General features: G+C 47.1%; 1 protein-coding gene across 1 annotated transcript in view; it reads right to left on the bottom strand.

Annotated features, from left to right (window-relative positions):
• Positions 1-2,786: 2,786 nt before the first annotated feature.
• tmprss6 (transmembrane serine protease 6) overlaps positions 2,787-18,748 on the bottom strand; it is a 104,797-nt gene continuing 88,835 nt past the window's right edge. Inside the window, exons 14-18 of the mRNA XM_073033984.1 lie at positions 18,216-18,332; positions 13,329-13,494; positions 10,864-11,135; positions 7,101-7,237; positions 2,787-4,168 (exon numbers count right to left, since the gene is read on the bottom strand). Of these exons, the coding sequence (XP_072890085.1) occupies positions 4,010-4,168; positions 7,101-7,237; positions 10,864-11,135; positions 13,329-13,494; positions 18,216-18,332 (851 nt within the window). The 3' untranslated portion in view covers positions 2,787-4,009. The remainder of the gene's footprint in view (positions 4,169-7,100; positions 7,238-10,863; positions 11,136-13,328; positions 13,495-18,215; positions 18,333-18,748) is intronic.

Below are 18,748 nucleotides of genomic sequence, written 5' to 3'. Positions count from 1 at the left end.
GTGAAAGTGTGTGTGAGAGTGTGTGTGAAAGTGTGTGTGTGTGAGAGTGTGTGTGAGAGTGTGTGTATGTGTGTGAAAGTGTGTGTGTGTTGATCTGCTCAACAGTAGTGTTGACAACTATCAGATTCCACCATCTGCAGCCCTTTGCTGGCTCTACTGTCACCTCCCAGGCTCTGTCACCATCTCCCTCATCCTTCTCCCACCTGGCTCCATCTGCCCATCAACCCTACCTCCCTACTGGATCTGCCTCACCCCTCCCATGTTTCTTTGCATTGGCTGCCTCCCCTCTACGCTCTCAGGCCTAATCAGGGTCTCAACGCAACATGTTGGCCAGTCATTCCTTTTCCTCCCCGGGTGCTGCCTGAGCCCGCTCAGCTCCTCAGAGATTTTTGTTTGGTCTGTGTGTTTCCTAAATAAAGTTTAATTATCATTCAATCAGATATGAGTATAGCCAAACGAAACGATGTTTCTCCAGGGCCATTACTAACAGCAAGCAGCACACTGCACGTAATGAACAGCACATATGGTTATGATTTCAGAGAAACATATGGTTACAAAGAAAAAAAACTAAATAGCCAAAGTCCCTGAGTGGCATGACTGCAGATTGTTCTGATCCAGCTTGTTCTTCCACTGAGCAAACACTGGAGGGCAGCATTGACAAGCAAGGCCAGCCCCAACCCCTACAGATCCCAGCACCCCCAGATCAGGCTCCTGCTCGACACTTCATTGCTGGGATCCTATCTTGGGGCTTTGAAAGGGTGTAGTAGAATTTCAACTTGTTATCATGTGGCCAAACAGGTTTGTTCTGGTCAGCCATACTCACTGTGGCAACGTTCCATGTGCTGTCCATTTGCAGTTTGTATTAATACTTCAGCCTTTGCCATACCCGTCCTTGTAATGAACTATTTGGACTAGCGAGCACTGTGACATGTCCTGTTGACATAAACCACCATTTGGGACAACTTCGGTTAAAGTTTAACCAGAGGCGCCCTATGCTTTGAGAACAGCAAACAAGGACGCGGTAGTCAATTCGAGATAATATTTGCCTCAGGGAATGGGTAGTTCGGTCTGGCAGGACAATCGAGAAACCTGTGTATTGTAGTTGCACCCCGTCATTACCCCTGCTCTGATGGTGTGAGCAGGTCACGCCTGGAACATTTGGTTCAGTATCGTGTTACTTCACTGAATTAGTTTTTAATTTAATTTTGGTTTAGTTAGAGATACAGCACAGTAACACGCTCTCCCGGCCCAATGAGCCTACACCACCTAATTATACCCGTGCGTCCAAATTAACCTCTATGGTGCCTGTGGCTCTGATGAGAGAAAGGACCTTTCTTTTGTTGAGGGGCTCTGCAAGCAATCATCTCGATGACAGCATTCCTCCGAGCGAAGCCAACTTCAGACAAAACTCCGATCTTGCAAAGGTTCGGAAATATCAATGCAAGCAAAACAGATTCAACATCAAAATATTGTTTTTGCTCATCTTAAACAGAGGGCCAAGAAAATTGCATTTTAACTCACTGTACTCTGCACCATAACAAATCTCTGCAACTTCTCTCGGGAAAACATCAGTGTACTCCTCCCTCCACTAACAATCCCTCACCCAGTGTTCATCACCCCACTATTTCTCCTTTCCAGCTTCACTTTGTGCCACACTAACCACTTTCACAAAGAGTACTTTCTGGCCATGTGAACAGTGGAACTACAGAATAAAATTCCAGCCCCGTTTCAAATCATGTCTCACAGAATAGCTTGAGATGATTCTGAACTTTCTCGGCACCATTTTGTTTTCAAACTTTTAGAGCAATGTGGAACTTCTGCGATCAGTGGAAGGATCTGAAATGCTGGGGTCTGTCCTCCGATGGTCCCCAGCATCAACGACCTTCACCATTATGCTCTCTTCTCACTGCTGCCATCAGGAAGGAAGTCCATGAGTCTCACGGCCCACACCACCAGGTTCAGGAACAGTTATTGCCCCTCAACCATCAGGTCCCACACACCAGGTTCAGGAACAGTTATCACCCCTCAACCATCAGGTCCCACACCACCAGGTTCAGGAACAGTTATCACCCCTCATCCATCAGGTCCCACATCACCAGGTTCAGGAACAGTTATTGCCCCTCAACCATCAGGCTTTTGAACCAGAGGAGATAACTTCATTCACCCCATCACTGAAATATTCCCACAACCTATGGCCTCAGTTTTGAGGATTATTTATCTCATGTTCTTGATATCACTTGCTTGCTTGCTTATTTATTTATTTATTTATTTATTATTCATTTTCTTTAGTATGTGCGTATTGTTTGTTGCTTTTTGTACATTGGTTGTTTGCCCGTCTTGTGTGTGGCTTTTCACTGAGTCTATAGTGTTTCTTGGATTTATTGTGAATGCCTGTAAGAAAATGAATCTTAGGGTTGTATATGACGTATATGTAGTCTGATAATAAACTTACTTTGAACTTCCGAACCATTGACTTTAGCAGGATCCCACCCAAAAAGTAGTGGATTCGGCCCAGTCCATCATGAATGAAGCCTCCCCACCACCGAGCACATCTACATCAGACACTGTTACAGGAAAGCAGCACCCGACCCCCCACCACCCAGGCCGTGCTCTCGTCTCGCTGCTGCCCGTCAGCAAGGTGGTACAGGAGCCCCAGGACCCAGCAGGTTCAGGAACAGTTATTACCCCTCAGCCATCAGCCTCCTGAACCAGAAGGGATAACTTCACTCACCCCATTACTGAACCACTCCCACAACCTACGGACTCCCTTTCAAGGACTCTTCATCTTACGTTCTCGACATATTATTCTTTATTATTATTTCTTTATTTTTGTATTTGCAGAGTCTGAGTCTACACCCATTTTGGGACAGTCTTTCATTGATTATATTTTGTTTCCTGTATTCGCTGTGAATGCCCACAAGCATATGAACCCCAGGGTTGTGTATGGTGACATATTTACACTTTCATATTAAATTTACCTTGAACTTTGATTTAACAGAGGTGTGAAAGAGAATTGGTTACCGACCTTCCAAAGACAGTACCAGATGGGGCAAATTTAAGACAACTGACAAAGATGTGGAGGGAAGATGGGAAAAGTTTCAGGATAACTGCTGAAAGGACTGTAGAAGTAGATTAAATAGGGACTTTCAAAGAGAGAGAGGGGTTTGAAACCTTTGGGTGTGTGGGATAAGAAAGTAGTGGATATTCCAAACTGCCAGTTTTGGGTCAACGGGAAGAGTGGCCTCTGTTGGAATGAAAGGTGCCTCGGTGACGACACTCTATGCCGTGCCGTGCCATTCGAGGCTGCAGTCAAACACCTCGAAGCTCCCTGGGGGGAAGGGTGCAGGAAGGCCGCTTTTTACAGCCTTGTGATGTCCCGAAGCCTATTCAAGGCAGGGACATCCTTCTCGAAGAGGAGTGGTGAGCCACGGGGGCGAGATGTTTCTGTGCACAGCAGGATCCCATACTGAGCACGCAATCCTGGTGTTGTTGGGGGGGGGGGGGTGGTGAGGGGGCAATTTGTTAAATCCAACGTTGATTGCAGTTGAATGTTGCCAGTGTAGCAGGTGACAAAACAAAGCTCAGGAGCAACAGATTGGACATGAGTTAGCCCTAACTGGTTTGGTGACCCTAACCTTCTACTCTCCCCCCACCCCCAGTCTGTTTATGAACATGTGATGGTATCCAGTGCCCTGGGTATTGGTGAGTCCAGTAGTGGTAAACAACTCTAATATTATCTTGGTTCCTAAAATTCTTTACCCTGAACTGCACAAACCCCCCCCCAAAAATATAGATGGAGAAATTTCTACAAAAAGGTCCCAACTCCCGCCTTATCGGCCTCATTGTGTATTTACACTGGGCATCCCATGCTGATGTCATCAAAAGTTGCAGAGTGCTGGCCTTCTCATGCTGACATCATCAAAAGCTGCTGAGTGTTGTGGTGCGTTCAGAATGGTCCCTGTGACATCACCACTGACGGTCAGCCTCCCGCACGAGCGATCCGCTCTGGTTACGAGGCGACGCTGCGAATCCAGGTGATCAATCTGGTGACTCGCGAGTAAACGCCGTAGTACTTGGGCTGGGCACAGCCGTAACCAAAGCTCACAATCCCAGCCAGGAACCATCTACCGCTCGACTCCGCGCACACCAGCGGTCCTCCGGAGTCACCCTGTGGACGGGCAAGAGCATTGGGATTATTGCCTGCTTGCTGCTGGCAGGGTGGGGTGGGGTTGTAGGCCGCTGGGGTGCACCAAGAACACAAGAACATAAGAAATAGGAGCAGGAGTCGGCCATCTGGCCAGTCGAGCCTGCTCCACCATTCAACGAGATCATGGCTGATCTGGCCACGGACTCATCTCCACCTACCTGCTTTTGCCTTATTACCTTTAATTTAGATTTTTACTATGCAAAAATCTATCCAACCTTGTCTTAAATATATTTCCTGAGGTATCCTCCACTGCTTCATTGGGCAGAGAATTCCACAGATTTGCCACTTTCTGGGAAAAGCAGTTTCTCCTCATCTCCGTCCTAAATCTATTCCCTGAATCTTGAGGCTGTGTCCCCTAGTTCTAGTCTCACCCACCAGTGGAAACAACTTTCCTGCCTCTATCTTATCTGTCCCTTACATAATTAGACCTCCTGTCATTCTTCTTAATTCTGGCAAGTACAGTCCCAGGCTACTCAATCTCTCCTCATAGTCCGACCGCCTGGAATCAACCTGGTCAACCTCTGCCTCACCGCCTCCGAAGCCAGTATATCCTTCCTCAAAGTAAGGAGACCAGAACTGCACACAGTACTCCAGGTGCGGCCTCACCAGTACCCTGTATAGTTGCAGTTGTGCTTCTGCCTCTAGTAGCTCACCTTTCCCTCACGTTTTACCCTTCTATCTTTCCACCACCTCGATGCACGAGGCTGGTGCTGCCCCGAGTCCTCACGGGCGCTCGGAGAGCTCGCTGATTGTGATACGGTGCCCCCTCCTGCACTCTCTGACTGTAATCCCCCGACACAAGTCCAACGGAGAACCCCCTCACCCCCCCCAAACACACACACACACATCTCAACGCCGTACACCCCCACACACCTGGCCCACTTACTGAGGAGAACTACATTCTCCTGGAGACTCGCCTTTCTCTTGGGGGGACAGTGATAAATCATTTCACCGTGCCCCCCCCCCCCCACCCCGCTGCCCAGACAGCAGGACCTGGAACCGGCTCTCTGCTCACCTGGGATCTTGCCGTGCACGTATTTGCCCACGTTACAGTGATGGCCCTGCTGACGCAGCTCGCTGACTGCACAGAGCATGGTAATTACCCTGAGGCCGTAGTCTCCGCAGTAATAGAGGCAGGGTCTACCCTTCCTGTAGCAGGTCGTCCTCCCCACGTGGGCTCAGCCAAGGGGGACGGCTTTCACCACAGGTCCCGTCGCCTTTTGATGCCCTGACACCAGAAAGGAGCCACAGTCCACCATTCACTAATACGAGAGGGCCCCTTGTCAGTCAAAGGAAACAGCCTTAGAAACGACTCTAGAGCAGGGTTCACAATCATTTTTATGGCTCACTATTAACCGAGGGTCTGTGACCTCAGGTTGGGATTCTCTGCTCTAAAGTCGCACGGTACTAGAGCACAGAAACAGGCCCTTTGGCCCATTTAATCTGTGCCAGCCTGGCCTTCTGCCTATTCCCATCACTCCTCCATACCTCTCTCATCCATCTGCCTACCCAAACTTCTCTTAAACACCAAGTATCACCTGCAAATTTGCTGATCAGCGTCTCTAGAAGCAGATGCAAGAAAGTGCAATGCCCTTCGGCCAAGAGGGCTGTCGTTGTACTGTCAGAGGTTGGAAGAGCGAAGGGTGAAGGTAGGGCATCAGGCTGCACTGAAACGGTGACAGAAGCCAGGCCATCTGCATCACCGAAACAGAAGGAAAATACAGAAGACAAAAGCCTGCAGAGGACAGAAACCTGAACTCGAAACAGAAATGTTGGAAACACTCATCTGATCGGGCAACATCTGTGGGACGAGAATCAGAGTTCCCATTTCGGTTTATAGAGACTCAGAAAGATGAGGGGGGGAGCTTTTTTGGAGCGTAGAAGGTTGAGGGGGGACTTGATAGAGGTATTTAAAATTATGAGGGGGACAGATAGAGTTGACGTGGATAAGCTTTTTCCATTGAGAGTAGGGGAGATTCAAACAAGAGGATATATTGAGAGTTAAGGGGCAAAAGTTTAGGGGTAACACGAGGGGGAACTTCTTTACTCAGAGAGTGGTAGCTGTGTGGAACAAGTTTCCAGTAGAAGTGGTAGAGGCAGGTTCGATTTTGTCATTTAAAAAAAATTCGATAGGTATATGGACAGGAAAGGAATGGAGGGTTATGGGCTGAGTGCAGGTAGGTGGGACTAGGTGAAAGTAAGTTCGGCATGGACTAGAAGGGCCGAGATGGCCTGTTTCCGTGCTGTAATTGTTTTATGTTATATGGGGGGTGGGTAGAAAGTTTTTTGCAACTTAGCCTGTACCTTTGGCCCAAGGTCTCTGTGTCCAATAGGTCATCCTACATGAAGGAGCTTTGGGAAGCCATGCTGAATGGAAAAAGCATAAAACTGTTTGGGGTCTGATGTTCTTGTTTCTGTGTGGGCGATCTGTTAGTTTTTGGGTATGAGAGAGGGCACTGGGGGGGGGAGTTTGATGCTATTGTCGCTGTTCTGTTCTGCAAGGGAGGGGTGTTGGGGTTTGATGTTATTGTTACTGCTTTTTTGTGAGGGAGGGGTTTGATATTCCAGTCACTGTTTTCGGTGTGGGCAATCTGTTAGTTTTTCTGTGAGGGGGTGATTTAGGGGTTTGATGTTTCAGTTTGCTGTGTCCGTGTCTGGGTGGGAGACCTGTTAGATCTTGTGTGCACAAAGGATTGGGAGGGTGGAGTTTGCGAGCATTTTCCTTTTCTGTTTTTTCTGTATTTCACAGCTACCTGGAGAAGATGAATTACAGAATTGTATTCTGCATACATAACTTTGATAATAAAATAAACCTTTGAACTTTTGAACAAGATGGGCTCACAGCCAGTGAGGAACCTTAGTTGCATCGTCTTGGCTGTTAGATTCTGGATACCTGGCAGGAGTCTTTCTTCCCCTCTGGGTAACCAGCGCATATCATCTGGGGGGTGATGCTGTAGGAATACGCTTCATTACAAGCTGACTGATCCACCAGCTTCACGTCCACTTTCTGAAGAACATCTTCTATTGAACCTGAAAGGAAAGAACCGTTGGTTTCCCCCGATTTCTTTGACTCGTTTCATCCCGTGTCTCTGGGATATGGCCAGAAACACGTGGCAGGCGGGCACACACACACGCACGCACGCACACGCACAGTTACCAGTGATAAAGGTCCTTTCCACATCAACTGAACCTGCATCCACCACTTTGTCGTAGGGGTTTGGAGGCTTGTGTGCCTCAATAGATCTATGTTGGCTGGAGGCAGGGTTTTATGCTTGGCTCTTGGTGGGGTCACCCATGCCAAACCGGTCGAAGAGTAAGAGGCCAGACTAAGGGTGGTCCACCAATCCTCCAGATTCGGGGGTTCAGCTCAGGGGTAACAACCCTGACTGGTAAAACAAAACTGTTATGGAAGCAGCAATGAAGAATCCTTCTACATCTGAGTGTGACAGTATTCCTGAGCCTCCACCTGGGACTTACATGACTGACAGTAGTGAAAACGGAGAGGAAGCTACTGACACGATGAAGGAAGCCCTGAACACCACCAGAGATGGAGGACCTTCGTTGCTGCCCTAAACTGGCACCCGTTCCACACTCTCATGCAAAGAGGACTCTCCTCATGTTCCCCTGAAATATTTCATCCCCTAAAACCATGACCTCTAGTTCTAGTCTCACCCAACCTCACAGCTCCATGTATTTACTCGATCTACGTCCCTCTTAATTTTGCATACCTCTGTAACATCTCCCCTCGTTCTCTGATGCTCTAGGTAATAGCCCTAAATCTATTCAACACCCTTCTTTCAAGTCCCAGCAACATCCTCGTCAATTTTTTCTGTATCCTTTCAAGCTTATTGGTATCTTTCCTGTAGGTAGGGGACCTGAATTGTGTACAATACTCCAAATTATGGTCTATTATTGTCTTACACAACAAAACATCCCAACACCCATTCTACTTCCCCTCTCCACACTCTCTTAGTCTGGCGTCTTTGCCCTTCCTTTTCAGGGCCGAGACCCTTAATCAGGACTGAAAAGTTGACTCTTTATTCCGTTCCATAGATGCCGCCTAACATACTGAGTTTGTCCAGCATTTTGTGTGTGTTACCTTTTCTCAGCACCCTGATTAATAAAGTCCAATGTGCCAAAAGTTCTCTTTACAACCACGTCTCCTGTGATGCCACGTTCAAGGCATTATTTCCTTTTCCGAAGCTACTGTTGATTGTCCCTCCTCCTTCCCTTTCTCCCATTGTCCTCTCTTCTCCTATCAGACTCCTCCTTCTCCAGCCCTTTACCTTTTTCCACTGAGCACCTCCCAGCTTCTCACATCATCCTCACTTCCCCCATCCTCCTAGCTTCTCGGCCCACTCTCCCTTTATTCTTCTCCATAGCTGCTGCCGGACCTGCTGAGCTCCTCCGGCATTTTGTGGGTGTTGCTCCGGATTTCCGGAGGAATTGCGGATCTGTTTCCCAGATCCCTTTGTCATACCGCACACCTCAGGACCCTACGGTTGTCAGGGGGAACGTGCAAGCTCCACTGAGGCAGCATCAGAGGTCAGGACTGAACCTGGGTAACTGGTGCGGTGAGGTGTCACCTTTACCAGCATTGCCCCGTCGTGATGCGTCAGCTGGCAGATCACTCTCTCTACACACGTTTCCTCTCTCTCTCTTTCCCTCTTTCTGTCTGGCAAGAACACCTATGAGAGCAGCACACACAAAATGCCGCAGGAACTCAGCAGGTCAGGCCGCGCCAGTGGAAATGAATTAACAGTCAACGGTGGTTCAGGCCGGGACTGTCATCAAGACTGAAAAGAAAGGGGGGAAGGTGGCAGAATTAAAAGGTGGGGAGCGGGCAAGGGGAGCTCGCTAGAAGACAGGTGGTTGTGAAAGGTAAAGGGCTGGAGAGGGAGGAATCTAACAGGCGAGGAGGAGAAAGGGAAGGAGGAGGGGGCACCAGGGGAGGTGATAGGCAGGTGAGGAGGAGAAGTAAGAGGCCAGACTGGAGAATGGAAGAAGCGGGGAGGGAGGGGAAGAAAAAAAATTTGGAAGGAGAAATCAATATTCATGCCATCAGGTTGGGGGCTACCCAGACAGAATATAAAGTGTTGCTCCTCCGGCCTAAGAGAGGCTTCATTGTTGGACTGGGAATGGGGTTAGGAATTGGCCCATGGGAAACTCCTCTTTCTGTGGACGTAGTGAGAGGTAGTGAGAGGACCTGTTACTGTGCTGTCTCTCGAACTAAAATAGAAAAGAAACTTGCCAGCCTTTGTGCATCATTCACAGGGCGTGTTTCTGTTGTGTGAAGGCCACTAGGTGGACATTTGTGGTCTTCTGCTGCTGTAGCCCGTCCACTTTGAGATTCGACGTGTTGTGTGTTGACGAGCGTCTCCGAGCACACCTCTGTTGTAACGGTGGTTGTTGACTTCCCCGTCATCTGAACCAGTCTCCTCTGATCTCTCTCATTTACAATGTGTTTTCACCCACTGAACTGTCTCAGGGCTGGGTGTGTCTGCACCCATGCTACCCCCCCCCCCACCCCTGGCACTCCTTCTCTGCCACCTGTCCCACATCTTTCCCATGGCACTCCACCCTCACCATTCCCAACGGCCTTTGCTTCCGCCAGATTTACAAACTCGCTCTCCACTCCACGTTGACAAATAGACTCCCTAGCAGTGTCTATATCTCTAAGAGTTTTGCACAGTGCAGTCCGCAGGGCTTTCAACATTGCTGAAGGTGCTCGACTGGCAAGTTATCAAACAAAAGGTGGTACCAAGCCATAAAAACAAACAGGTCAAAGTTCAGAAAGTGGTGTGTGTCAATGAGGAGGGAGTAGGGTCGGGTAGGGAGGTAGGAAACCATGAGGGTGGGAGGACTGGAGGAGGAATTCTTGCTGAAGAGATATGTAGACGAGCATTCGAATCGTCAAGGCACTGGAGATATGGACCAAGATCTGGTGGATGTGATCAGTGTGGGTAGATACTTCATGGTCTTAATGGATGTGCTGTTCCAAAGGGATTCTTCCCTACTCTCACTGGCTTTAGGAGCTTGATGAGGAAATGCCAGAGACTAGCAAATGGTCAGCAGAATGTGTGACCACTGGAAATGACACTCAGAGAGTCAAAATGACACGCGACATTTGGTGGAGTGGGGCCGAGGAAGGATTGGGAGCCATTACATGGCGTTCCCAGTGGCTGTGTAGCATGGTGTCCATGCTCGGGTTGGGAGCTGGCCACTCCAGCCAGTGCCGCCCTCCGGTGTTCGACCGGTGCAATGACAGGCTGGATGGCGGGGAGCTGTACCATCAATCTCACGTCGCTCAGGGTCTTGGCCTGTACAAGAGTTATCTTGCGTAACGACGTGTCCGCGCTTTTTTAATCTCTCGCTGATCTGAATGTATCTTGGCCCCAGGGGAACGCTGTCTCAGTTGACCGTATCCATGTACAGTCTGAATGATAATTAAACTTGATTTGGTTATGTTTGCCACTAGGCAAATGAGAAGGGAACTGGGCTAAACACAAGTGATAACCATGCCTCATCTGTGCAATCGTTTCGCATCTCATCTTTCACTCTCTTCCTGTGACACTGGAGACACTGGCGTGGCAGATTCGGACAGAGCACCCAGCACCGCCCTGTGCCAGCATGGTTCGGAAGGCCACGTCACTCACCTTCTTCCTCGGTCGCTCCCCAGCCTGTGACCCAGCACAGCTGGCCTGCTTCAAAGACGTGCGTCGTGGCAGGGAGGCAGATTGGAGAGATGGTTGGCGCAAGGGGCACGGGCTGGTCCAACTTGAGGAGGGCCGCGTCATTGCTGTACGTTTCTTCATCGTAGTAAGGGTGGATGATGATCCTCTCTACCTTGAAGCTGAGCTCGTTACTCCCCACGGTGTTCAGCTTGAACTTGCCAAGATAGACCGTCCAAAATTCTGGCGGTGAATAACTGCAAGGGGAGATGGAGAAGGAGTCTAGATCATAAAACACTTCAGCACAGTTCCAATCACTTAAAGATCCATCCAACCCTTTCTTCCATGGTCTTCTACCCTTTCCTATCAGATTCCCCCTTCTCCAGCCCTTTATCTCTTTCAGCTATCAACTTCCCAGCTCCTCACTTCACCCCTCCCCTCCTCCCATCTTCTTGCTCTGACTTCTTATCTTTTGTTTTTCCAGCCCAGATGCAGGGTCTTGGCCCAAAACATTGACTCTTTACTCTTTTCCACTGACGCTGCCTGGCCTGCTGAGTTCCTCCAGTACTTTCCGTGTGTCGCTTGGATTTCCAGCATCTGCAGATTTTCTCCTTTCAATGTAACCCTTCCTTCCTTCGTTGCCCTCCCTTTTTCTTTCATCCAAGTGTTGTGCAAGACAAAGTTTCTTAAATATCCCTAATGTATCTGCCTCTACCACCACCCCCGGCAGGGCGTTCCACACACCCATCACTCCCTATGTAAAAATACTACCTCTGACCTCTCCTCCATACTTTCCTCCAATTGCCTTAATATTATGCCCCCTTGTATTAGCTATTTCCACCCTGGAAACTGTCTCTGGTTGTGCACTCTCTGTGTGCCTGTTATCATCTTATACACCTCTATCAAGTCACCTCTCATTCTCCTTCATTCCACAGAGAAAATTTCAGGCTCCAACAACCTATCTTCATAAGACATACCTTCTAGTTCACGGCGGCATCCTGGTAAACCCCTCTGCACCCTCTCCAAAGCTCCCACATCCTTTCGATAATGAGGTGACCAGAGCTGAATACAACAATACTACAAGTGCGGTCTAACTAGAGCTTTATAGAGTCATAACATTACCTCATGGCTCTCGAGCTCAATCCCTGTGATGGCCATCACACCATTTGCATTCTTAATCCCGCTATCAACTTGCAAAGCATCCTTGAGGGATTAACGGATGTGGACCAGAAGACCCCCGCTCCTGCTACAAATCCTTCCATTAACCCAGCACTTTGCCTTCAATCTTCACCTTTGAAATCAAGTCGTAATCAGAGCCTGAAACTTCATAGCGGTTTGAATGCCAGGGACCTCTGAGGAGGGAGCTGGAGGGTGTTGTAAGGGGGTAACACAAGGTGAAGTTGATAGAAGAGTTTGATATTGATCAGTTCTCAATCTTTGGGATCACTCCGAAGGGAGCAGGAAATGTTTCCGCCTCCGCTCAATGTATTATAGCTTTTTCAACTTTATTGGCTAGGAGAGCTATTTTGTTGTATTGGAAGATCCTAATCCACCTACCGTTCTTTTTTTTGGTTCTCCTCCTTTATGTCGTGTCTAAGCTTGGAGAAAATTAGAAGTCGGACGTTTGGTACATCTTTTAAATTTGAGCAAACCTGGCGACCTTTCATTCAATATTTTCATATGATTCAAATTTCCTTCTTTTTTAAAAAAACTTTTTTTCGCTTTTTTAGGTAATCTTTTTTCTTCTTCTCCGTGATGTTTCAGATTGGACCGGAAGGATTTCCCCCCCCTTTTTTTGTAATTATATCCTCAAGTGGAAGGCCCAGCCTTTTTTTTTGTTTCAGGTTAGTTTAGTGGGTTTTTTCTTCTTCTCAATAATAGAAATTTTGAGTCTTTTTTTTTGAATTGTTAAGAGGCGTTGTGGTTCCTTTTATATATTAACTCAATATAATACTATACATGATTTTGACAGTGTACCCTCCTTTTCTGTGTTTGTACCTTCATTGAAATATGTATTTGATATAACTTCTCCCCTGATTTGTATTTGTCTCTATATATTTTTTAAATCAATAAAAAAAAGATTTTAAATGATATTGATCATCTATGTTCATGTCAGTCTACTGACGTGCCGTAGAGAGTGTCCTGACAGGTTGCATCTCTGTATGGTGTGAAAACTGCACAGGACAGGAGGGCTCCACAACGGGTAGTGAAAACTGCCCAAGGTATCACTGGCACCAGCCTACCCGCCATCAAGGACATATATACAGAAAGGTGCCAGAAAAGGGCCAGTAACACATCCTGCTCGTGGACTCTTTGTCCCACTCCCATCAGGGACGAGGCTACGTAGCATCCACAGCAAGACCACCAGACTCAAAAGCCATTCCTTTCCCCAAAGCAGTAAGGCCGATCAACACCAAATGACATGAAATGGTCTCGAATCTTGGATCTACCTGCTGGGGAAGCAGTGGGCTGCGGAGAGCACCCAGTGTTCGTTGATCAACATCCCTCCGCAGACGTGCTGGCCGTAGTTCTGCAGGCTAGCTTGCCAAGGCCACTCACCCTCCGTCGAATTGGTCCCGCCAACAATTCGGCTCTTGCTCGTCTGAAGGCCACATTCTGAAGAACGAGGAAGCCACTTGTTAGAATCGGGTTTTTTTGTCGCTAACGCACGTTTTGCCACAGCAGTACAGTGCAATGCAAAGCTTCAATAAGAACCTGCAACTAAAATAGTGCCAATAGAGATCAAAATAGTGAGGTAGTATTCATGGACCATTCAGAAAGCAGGACGTGCCCTCTTCTCATTGTTCCCATCAGGGAGAGGGTACAGGATCCTGAAGACACACACACTCTTCCCTCTCACAGCTTCTTCCCTCTGCCATCCGATTTCTGAATGGATAGTGAACCCATGAACACTACCTCTTTCAACACTAATTATTTAATTTAATTTTTATTTACATCGTTAGAGTGATTTTTGGGTTTAGGACAGATACACTTAGCAATTGACTTTGGTTACCGGTCTTCCTATTTGAATATGTATCGTGTACTTAATTTGGAGTGCAGCTCTAAACAATGGGTTCCTAAAAGCTGTGAATTCCGGTCCAGGCAATGCTGATTAAAATTCATTGGATGTGTACATTCATTGTGTACAGTTCTGGTCACCGAATTATAGGCAAGATGTCAACAAAATAGAGAGAGTACAGAGAAGATTTACTAGAATGTTACCTGGGTTTCAGTACCTAAGTTGCAGGGAAAGGTTGAACAAGTTAGGTCTTTATTCTTTGGAGCGTCGAAGGTTGAGAGGGGACTTGATAGAGGTATTTAAAATTATGAGGGGATAGATAGAGTTGACGTGGATAGGCTTTTTCCACTGAGAGTAGGGGAGATTCAAACAAGACATGAGTTGAGAGTTAGGGGGCAAAAGTTTAGGGGTAACACGAATGGGAACTTCTTTACTCAGAGAGTGGTAGCCGTGTGGAACGAGCTTCCAGTAGAAGTGGTAGAGGCAGGTTTGATTTTGTCATTTAAAGTAAAATTGGATAAGTATATGGACAGGAAAGGAATTTAGGGTTATGGGCTGAGTGCAGGTAGGTGGGACTAGGTGAGAGTAAGCGTTCGGCACGGACTAGAAGGGCCGAGATGGCCCGTTTCCATGCTGTAATTGTTATATGGTTTATATGTCTGTGGTGTGGGTGTGAATCAGGAGATGTGAAGATTGTATGTAGTTTCAAAAAAATCATTGTCCATACACTGTAACTAGGCAATTGTCCTTTCATGAGTGCTACATAAAACATGGAGCCCCACGTTGGGTTACCAGACCTTTCCACTGATACCTTGTTGTTGATTGAAGAAACCGCCAGTGATTTTCTCCAGTGTCTTTGTTCACGCAACAAACATAAACCGGAGAAAGCCAAAGCAACAAGCACAACACGAGGAAATCTGCAGATGCTGGAAATTCAAGCAACACACACAAAATGCTGGTGGAACGCAACAGGCCAGGCAGCATCTATAGGAAGAAGTACTGTCGACGTTTTGGGCAGGATTGAAAATGCTGGAGGAATGCAGCAGGCAGCAACTATGGAAATGGATATAGTGCCTACAGAAAGTATTTGTTCCCCCTTGGAAGTTATCATGTTTTATTGTTTTACAACATTGAATCACAGGAGGTTTAATTTGATGTTTTAGACACTGATGAACAGGAAGAGATTCTTTCGTGTCAAAGTGAAAACAGATCTCTACAAAGTGAATTACAAATACAAAACAAAATAATTGATTGCATAAGTATTCACCCCCTTTAATCATAGCAAATCATCACAGTGCAGTCAATTGGTTTTAGAAGTCACATAATTGGTTAAGTGGTGATCACCTGTGTGCAGTCAAGGTGTTTCAATTGATTGGAGTAAAGAGAAACAGAATCTGGAAGGTCCCACTGCTGGTGAGTCAGTACCCTGGCAAAAACTACACCATGAAGACAAAAGGACATTCCAAGCAACTCCTTGAAAAGGTTATTGAAAAGCACAAGTCAGGAGATGGATACAAGAAAATTTCCAAGTCACTGAATATCCCTCGGAGTACAGTTAAGTCGATCATCAAGAAATGGAAAGAATATGGCGCAGCTGTAAATCTGCCCAGAGCAGGCCGTCCTCAAAAACTGAGTGACTGTGCAAGAAGGGGACTAGTACAGGAGGCCACCAAGAGGCCTATGACAACTCTGGAGGAGTTAGAAGCTTCAGTGTCTGAGATGGGAGAGACAGCACATACAACAACTGTTGCCCAGGTGTTTCACCAGTCACAGCTTTATGGGAAAGTGGAAAAGAGAAAGCCACTGTTGGAAAAAAATCTCAGCTAGAGTTTGCCAGAAGGCATGAGGGAGACTCTGAAGTCAGCTGGAAGAAGGCTCCATGGGCTGATGAAATCAAAAATTGAGATTTTTGGCCATCAGATTAAACGCTATATTTGGCATAAACCAAACACCACACATCATCAAAAGCACACCACCCCTATTGTGAAGCACGGTGGTGGCTGCATCATGCTGTGGGGATGCTTCACTGCAGCAGGTCCTGGAAGACTTGTGAAGGTAGAGGGTAAAATGAATGCAGCAAAATACAGGGAAATCCTGGAGGAAAACCTGATGCAGTCTGCAAGAGAACTGCGACTTGGGAGAAGATTTGTATTCCAGCAGGATAATGACCCCAAGCAGAAAGCCAAAGCTACACAGGAATGGCTTAAAAACAACAAATTAATGTCCTAGAATGGCCAAGTCAGAGTCCAGACCTTAATCCACTTTAATCCACAGAATTTTTGGCTGGAATTGAAAAGGGCTGTTCACTCACGATCCCCATGCAATTTGACAGAGCTTGAGAAGTTTTGTAAAGAATGGGGGAAAAATTACAACATCCAGATGTGCAAAGCTCATAGAGAACTATCCACACAGACTCAAGCCTGTAATTGCTGCCAAAGGCGCATCTACTAAATACTGACTTGAATTATGAGTAATTATGAACCTATTATTTTGTGTTTAATAATTGTAATACATTTAGACCAATTTGTAGAAATTTGTTTTCACTTTGACACAAAAGAGACTTCTCTGTTGATCAGTGTCAAAAAATGCCAAATTAAAGTCATTGTGATTCAATGTTACAAAACAATAAAAACTGAAAACTTCTGGGAGTGGGGTGGGGGGTAGTGAATACTTTTTATAGGCACCATAGGTAGTCGATGTTTCAGTCACTGGGTGCTCTCCCCAGCCCACTGCTTCCCCAGCAGGTAGATCCAAGATTCAAGACTCGTTATGAAAGGTTTCGACCCCAAATGCCGGCTATTTATCCCCTCTCCGTAGATGCTGAGATCCCTCCACCACCCTGTGTCCGCTACTCTGGACCTCTAGCATCTGCTGAATCTCTCGTGTTGATCAAATCTTTGGTTAGATTCAAAAGAGCATATTTTTCAGTGAAACAACAATGAGCATTCAGGTTGTTCCAAACTTACCACAGATAGGCAAGTGCAGCAATTAATCAAGTGTGTTCCCAAATTATATCTTCTATTTAAGGTCAGTATCGTCAAATCAGAAACAGGAGAATGTCTGCAGATACTGGGAATCCAGATCACCACACACACAATGCTGGAGGAACTCAGCAGGTCAGGCAGCATCTATGGAGATTGAATAAACTGCTGACGTTCCAGGCCAGGACTGAGAAGCAAGGGGAAGATGCCAAGATAAAAATGTGGGGGAAGGGGAAGGAGGCCAGTAGAGGGTGAAAGGTGAAGTCAGGTGGGTGGGAAAGGTCAAGGGCTGGAGATGAGGAATCTGATTGGACAGGAGGGTGGATCAAAGGAAAATGGGAAGGAGGAGAGTATGCAGGGGGAAGTAATTGGTAGATGAGAAAAGGCCAGAGTGCAGAATAGAGGAAACGGGGCAGATTTAGTTTACTTCAGGTGTATAAGATGATGAGAGGCTTTGATCGTGTGGATAGCCAGAGGCTTTTTCCCAGGGCTGAAATGGCTAACACCAAGGGGCATAGTTTTAAGGTGCTTGGAAATAGGTACTGAGGGGATGTCAGAGAGAGATGGGTGTGTGTAATATAAGGTTTTTTTAAGAACCTCTAAGATAGGTACATGGAGCTTAGAAAAATAGAGGGCTATGCGCTAGGGAAATTCTAGGCAGTTTCTAGAGTAGGTTATACGGTCCGCACAACATTGTGGGCTGAAGGGCCTGTAATGAGCTGTAGATCTCTATGTTCTACGTTCAATGGAAGGAGAAATTGATATTCATGCCTTCAGGTTGGAGCCTACCCAGGGGGAATATAGGGTGTTGCTCCTCCACCCGGAGGGTGGCCTCATCTTGGCACAAGAGAAAGCCATGGATTGACGTGTTGGAATGGGAACGGGAATTAAAATGTTTGGCCACTGGGAAGTCCCTCTTGTGGTGACGGTGCGGAGGAGCTCGATGAAGCGCCCCCCCCCCCCCCAATTTATCAATGTAGAAGAGGTCGTATCGGGAGCACTGGACACAACAGACGACCCCGACAGACTTGCAGGTGAAGTCTTGCCTCACCTGGAAGGTCTGCCTGGGGGTCTGAATGGGTGAGGGGGGAGGTGAACGGATTGCACAGGGGAAGAAGCTGTTCCTGAATCGTTGAGTGTGAATCTTCAGGCTCCTGTACCTCCTCCCTGATGGTAGCAATGAAAAGAGGGCATGTCCTGGGTGATGTATCACCCCTCGCTGGCTTCATGCACCTAACCAGTATGGTTTTGTTGGTGAGCTGTTTTCCTGCATCTGGTCTCTCTGTCTCTGTTTGTTCCCACAGCCGATGGAGATTACTCCACAGCACGGTCCTTACCACAGTTCCGCTCGTCACTGCCGTCCTCACAGTCCTTCTCATAGTCGCACTGAGGGTTTGCCTTCTTCACACAGGAGCCGTCGTCGCACTTGTAGGTGAACAGGTTACACGGCACGGCTACAGGTGGAGCAGTCAATGACACTTCGTTAGATAGCACACACACACTCACTGACACACACACACACACGCGCACACTGACACACACACACTCACACTCACTGACACACACACACACGCGCACACTCACTGACACACACACACACAGACACACACACACTCACTGACACATACACAAAGACACAAAAGCACACACACATATACAGATACACACACACACACTCACTGACACATATACACAAAGACACAGAAGCACACACACACACACACACACACTCACTGACACATATACACAAAGACACAGAAGCACACACACACACACACTCACTGACACATATACACAAAGACACAGAAGCACACACACATATACAGATACACACACACACACACTCACTGACACATATACACAAAGACAC

Source organism: Hemitrygon akajei, chromosome 31, assembly GCF_048418815.1.
Source record: "Hemitrygon akajei chromosome 31, sHemAka1.3, whole genome shotgun sequence".
Classification (NCBI taxonomy): Eukaryota; Metazoa; Chordata; class Chondrichthyes; order Myliobatiformes; family Dasyatidae; genus Hemitrygon; species Hemitrygon akajei.
The sequence above is the reverse complement of the archived record's forward strand: the minus strand, read 5'-3'. Positions and strand labels throughout refer to the sequence as shown.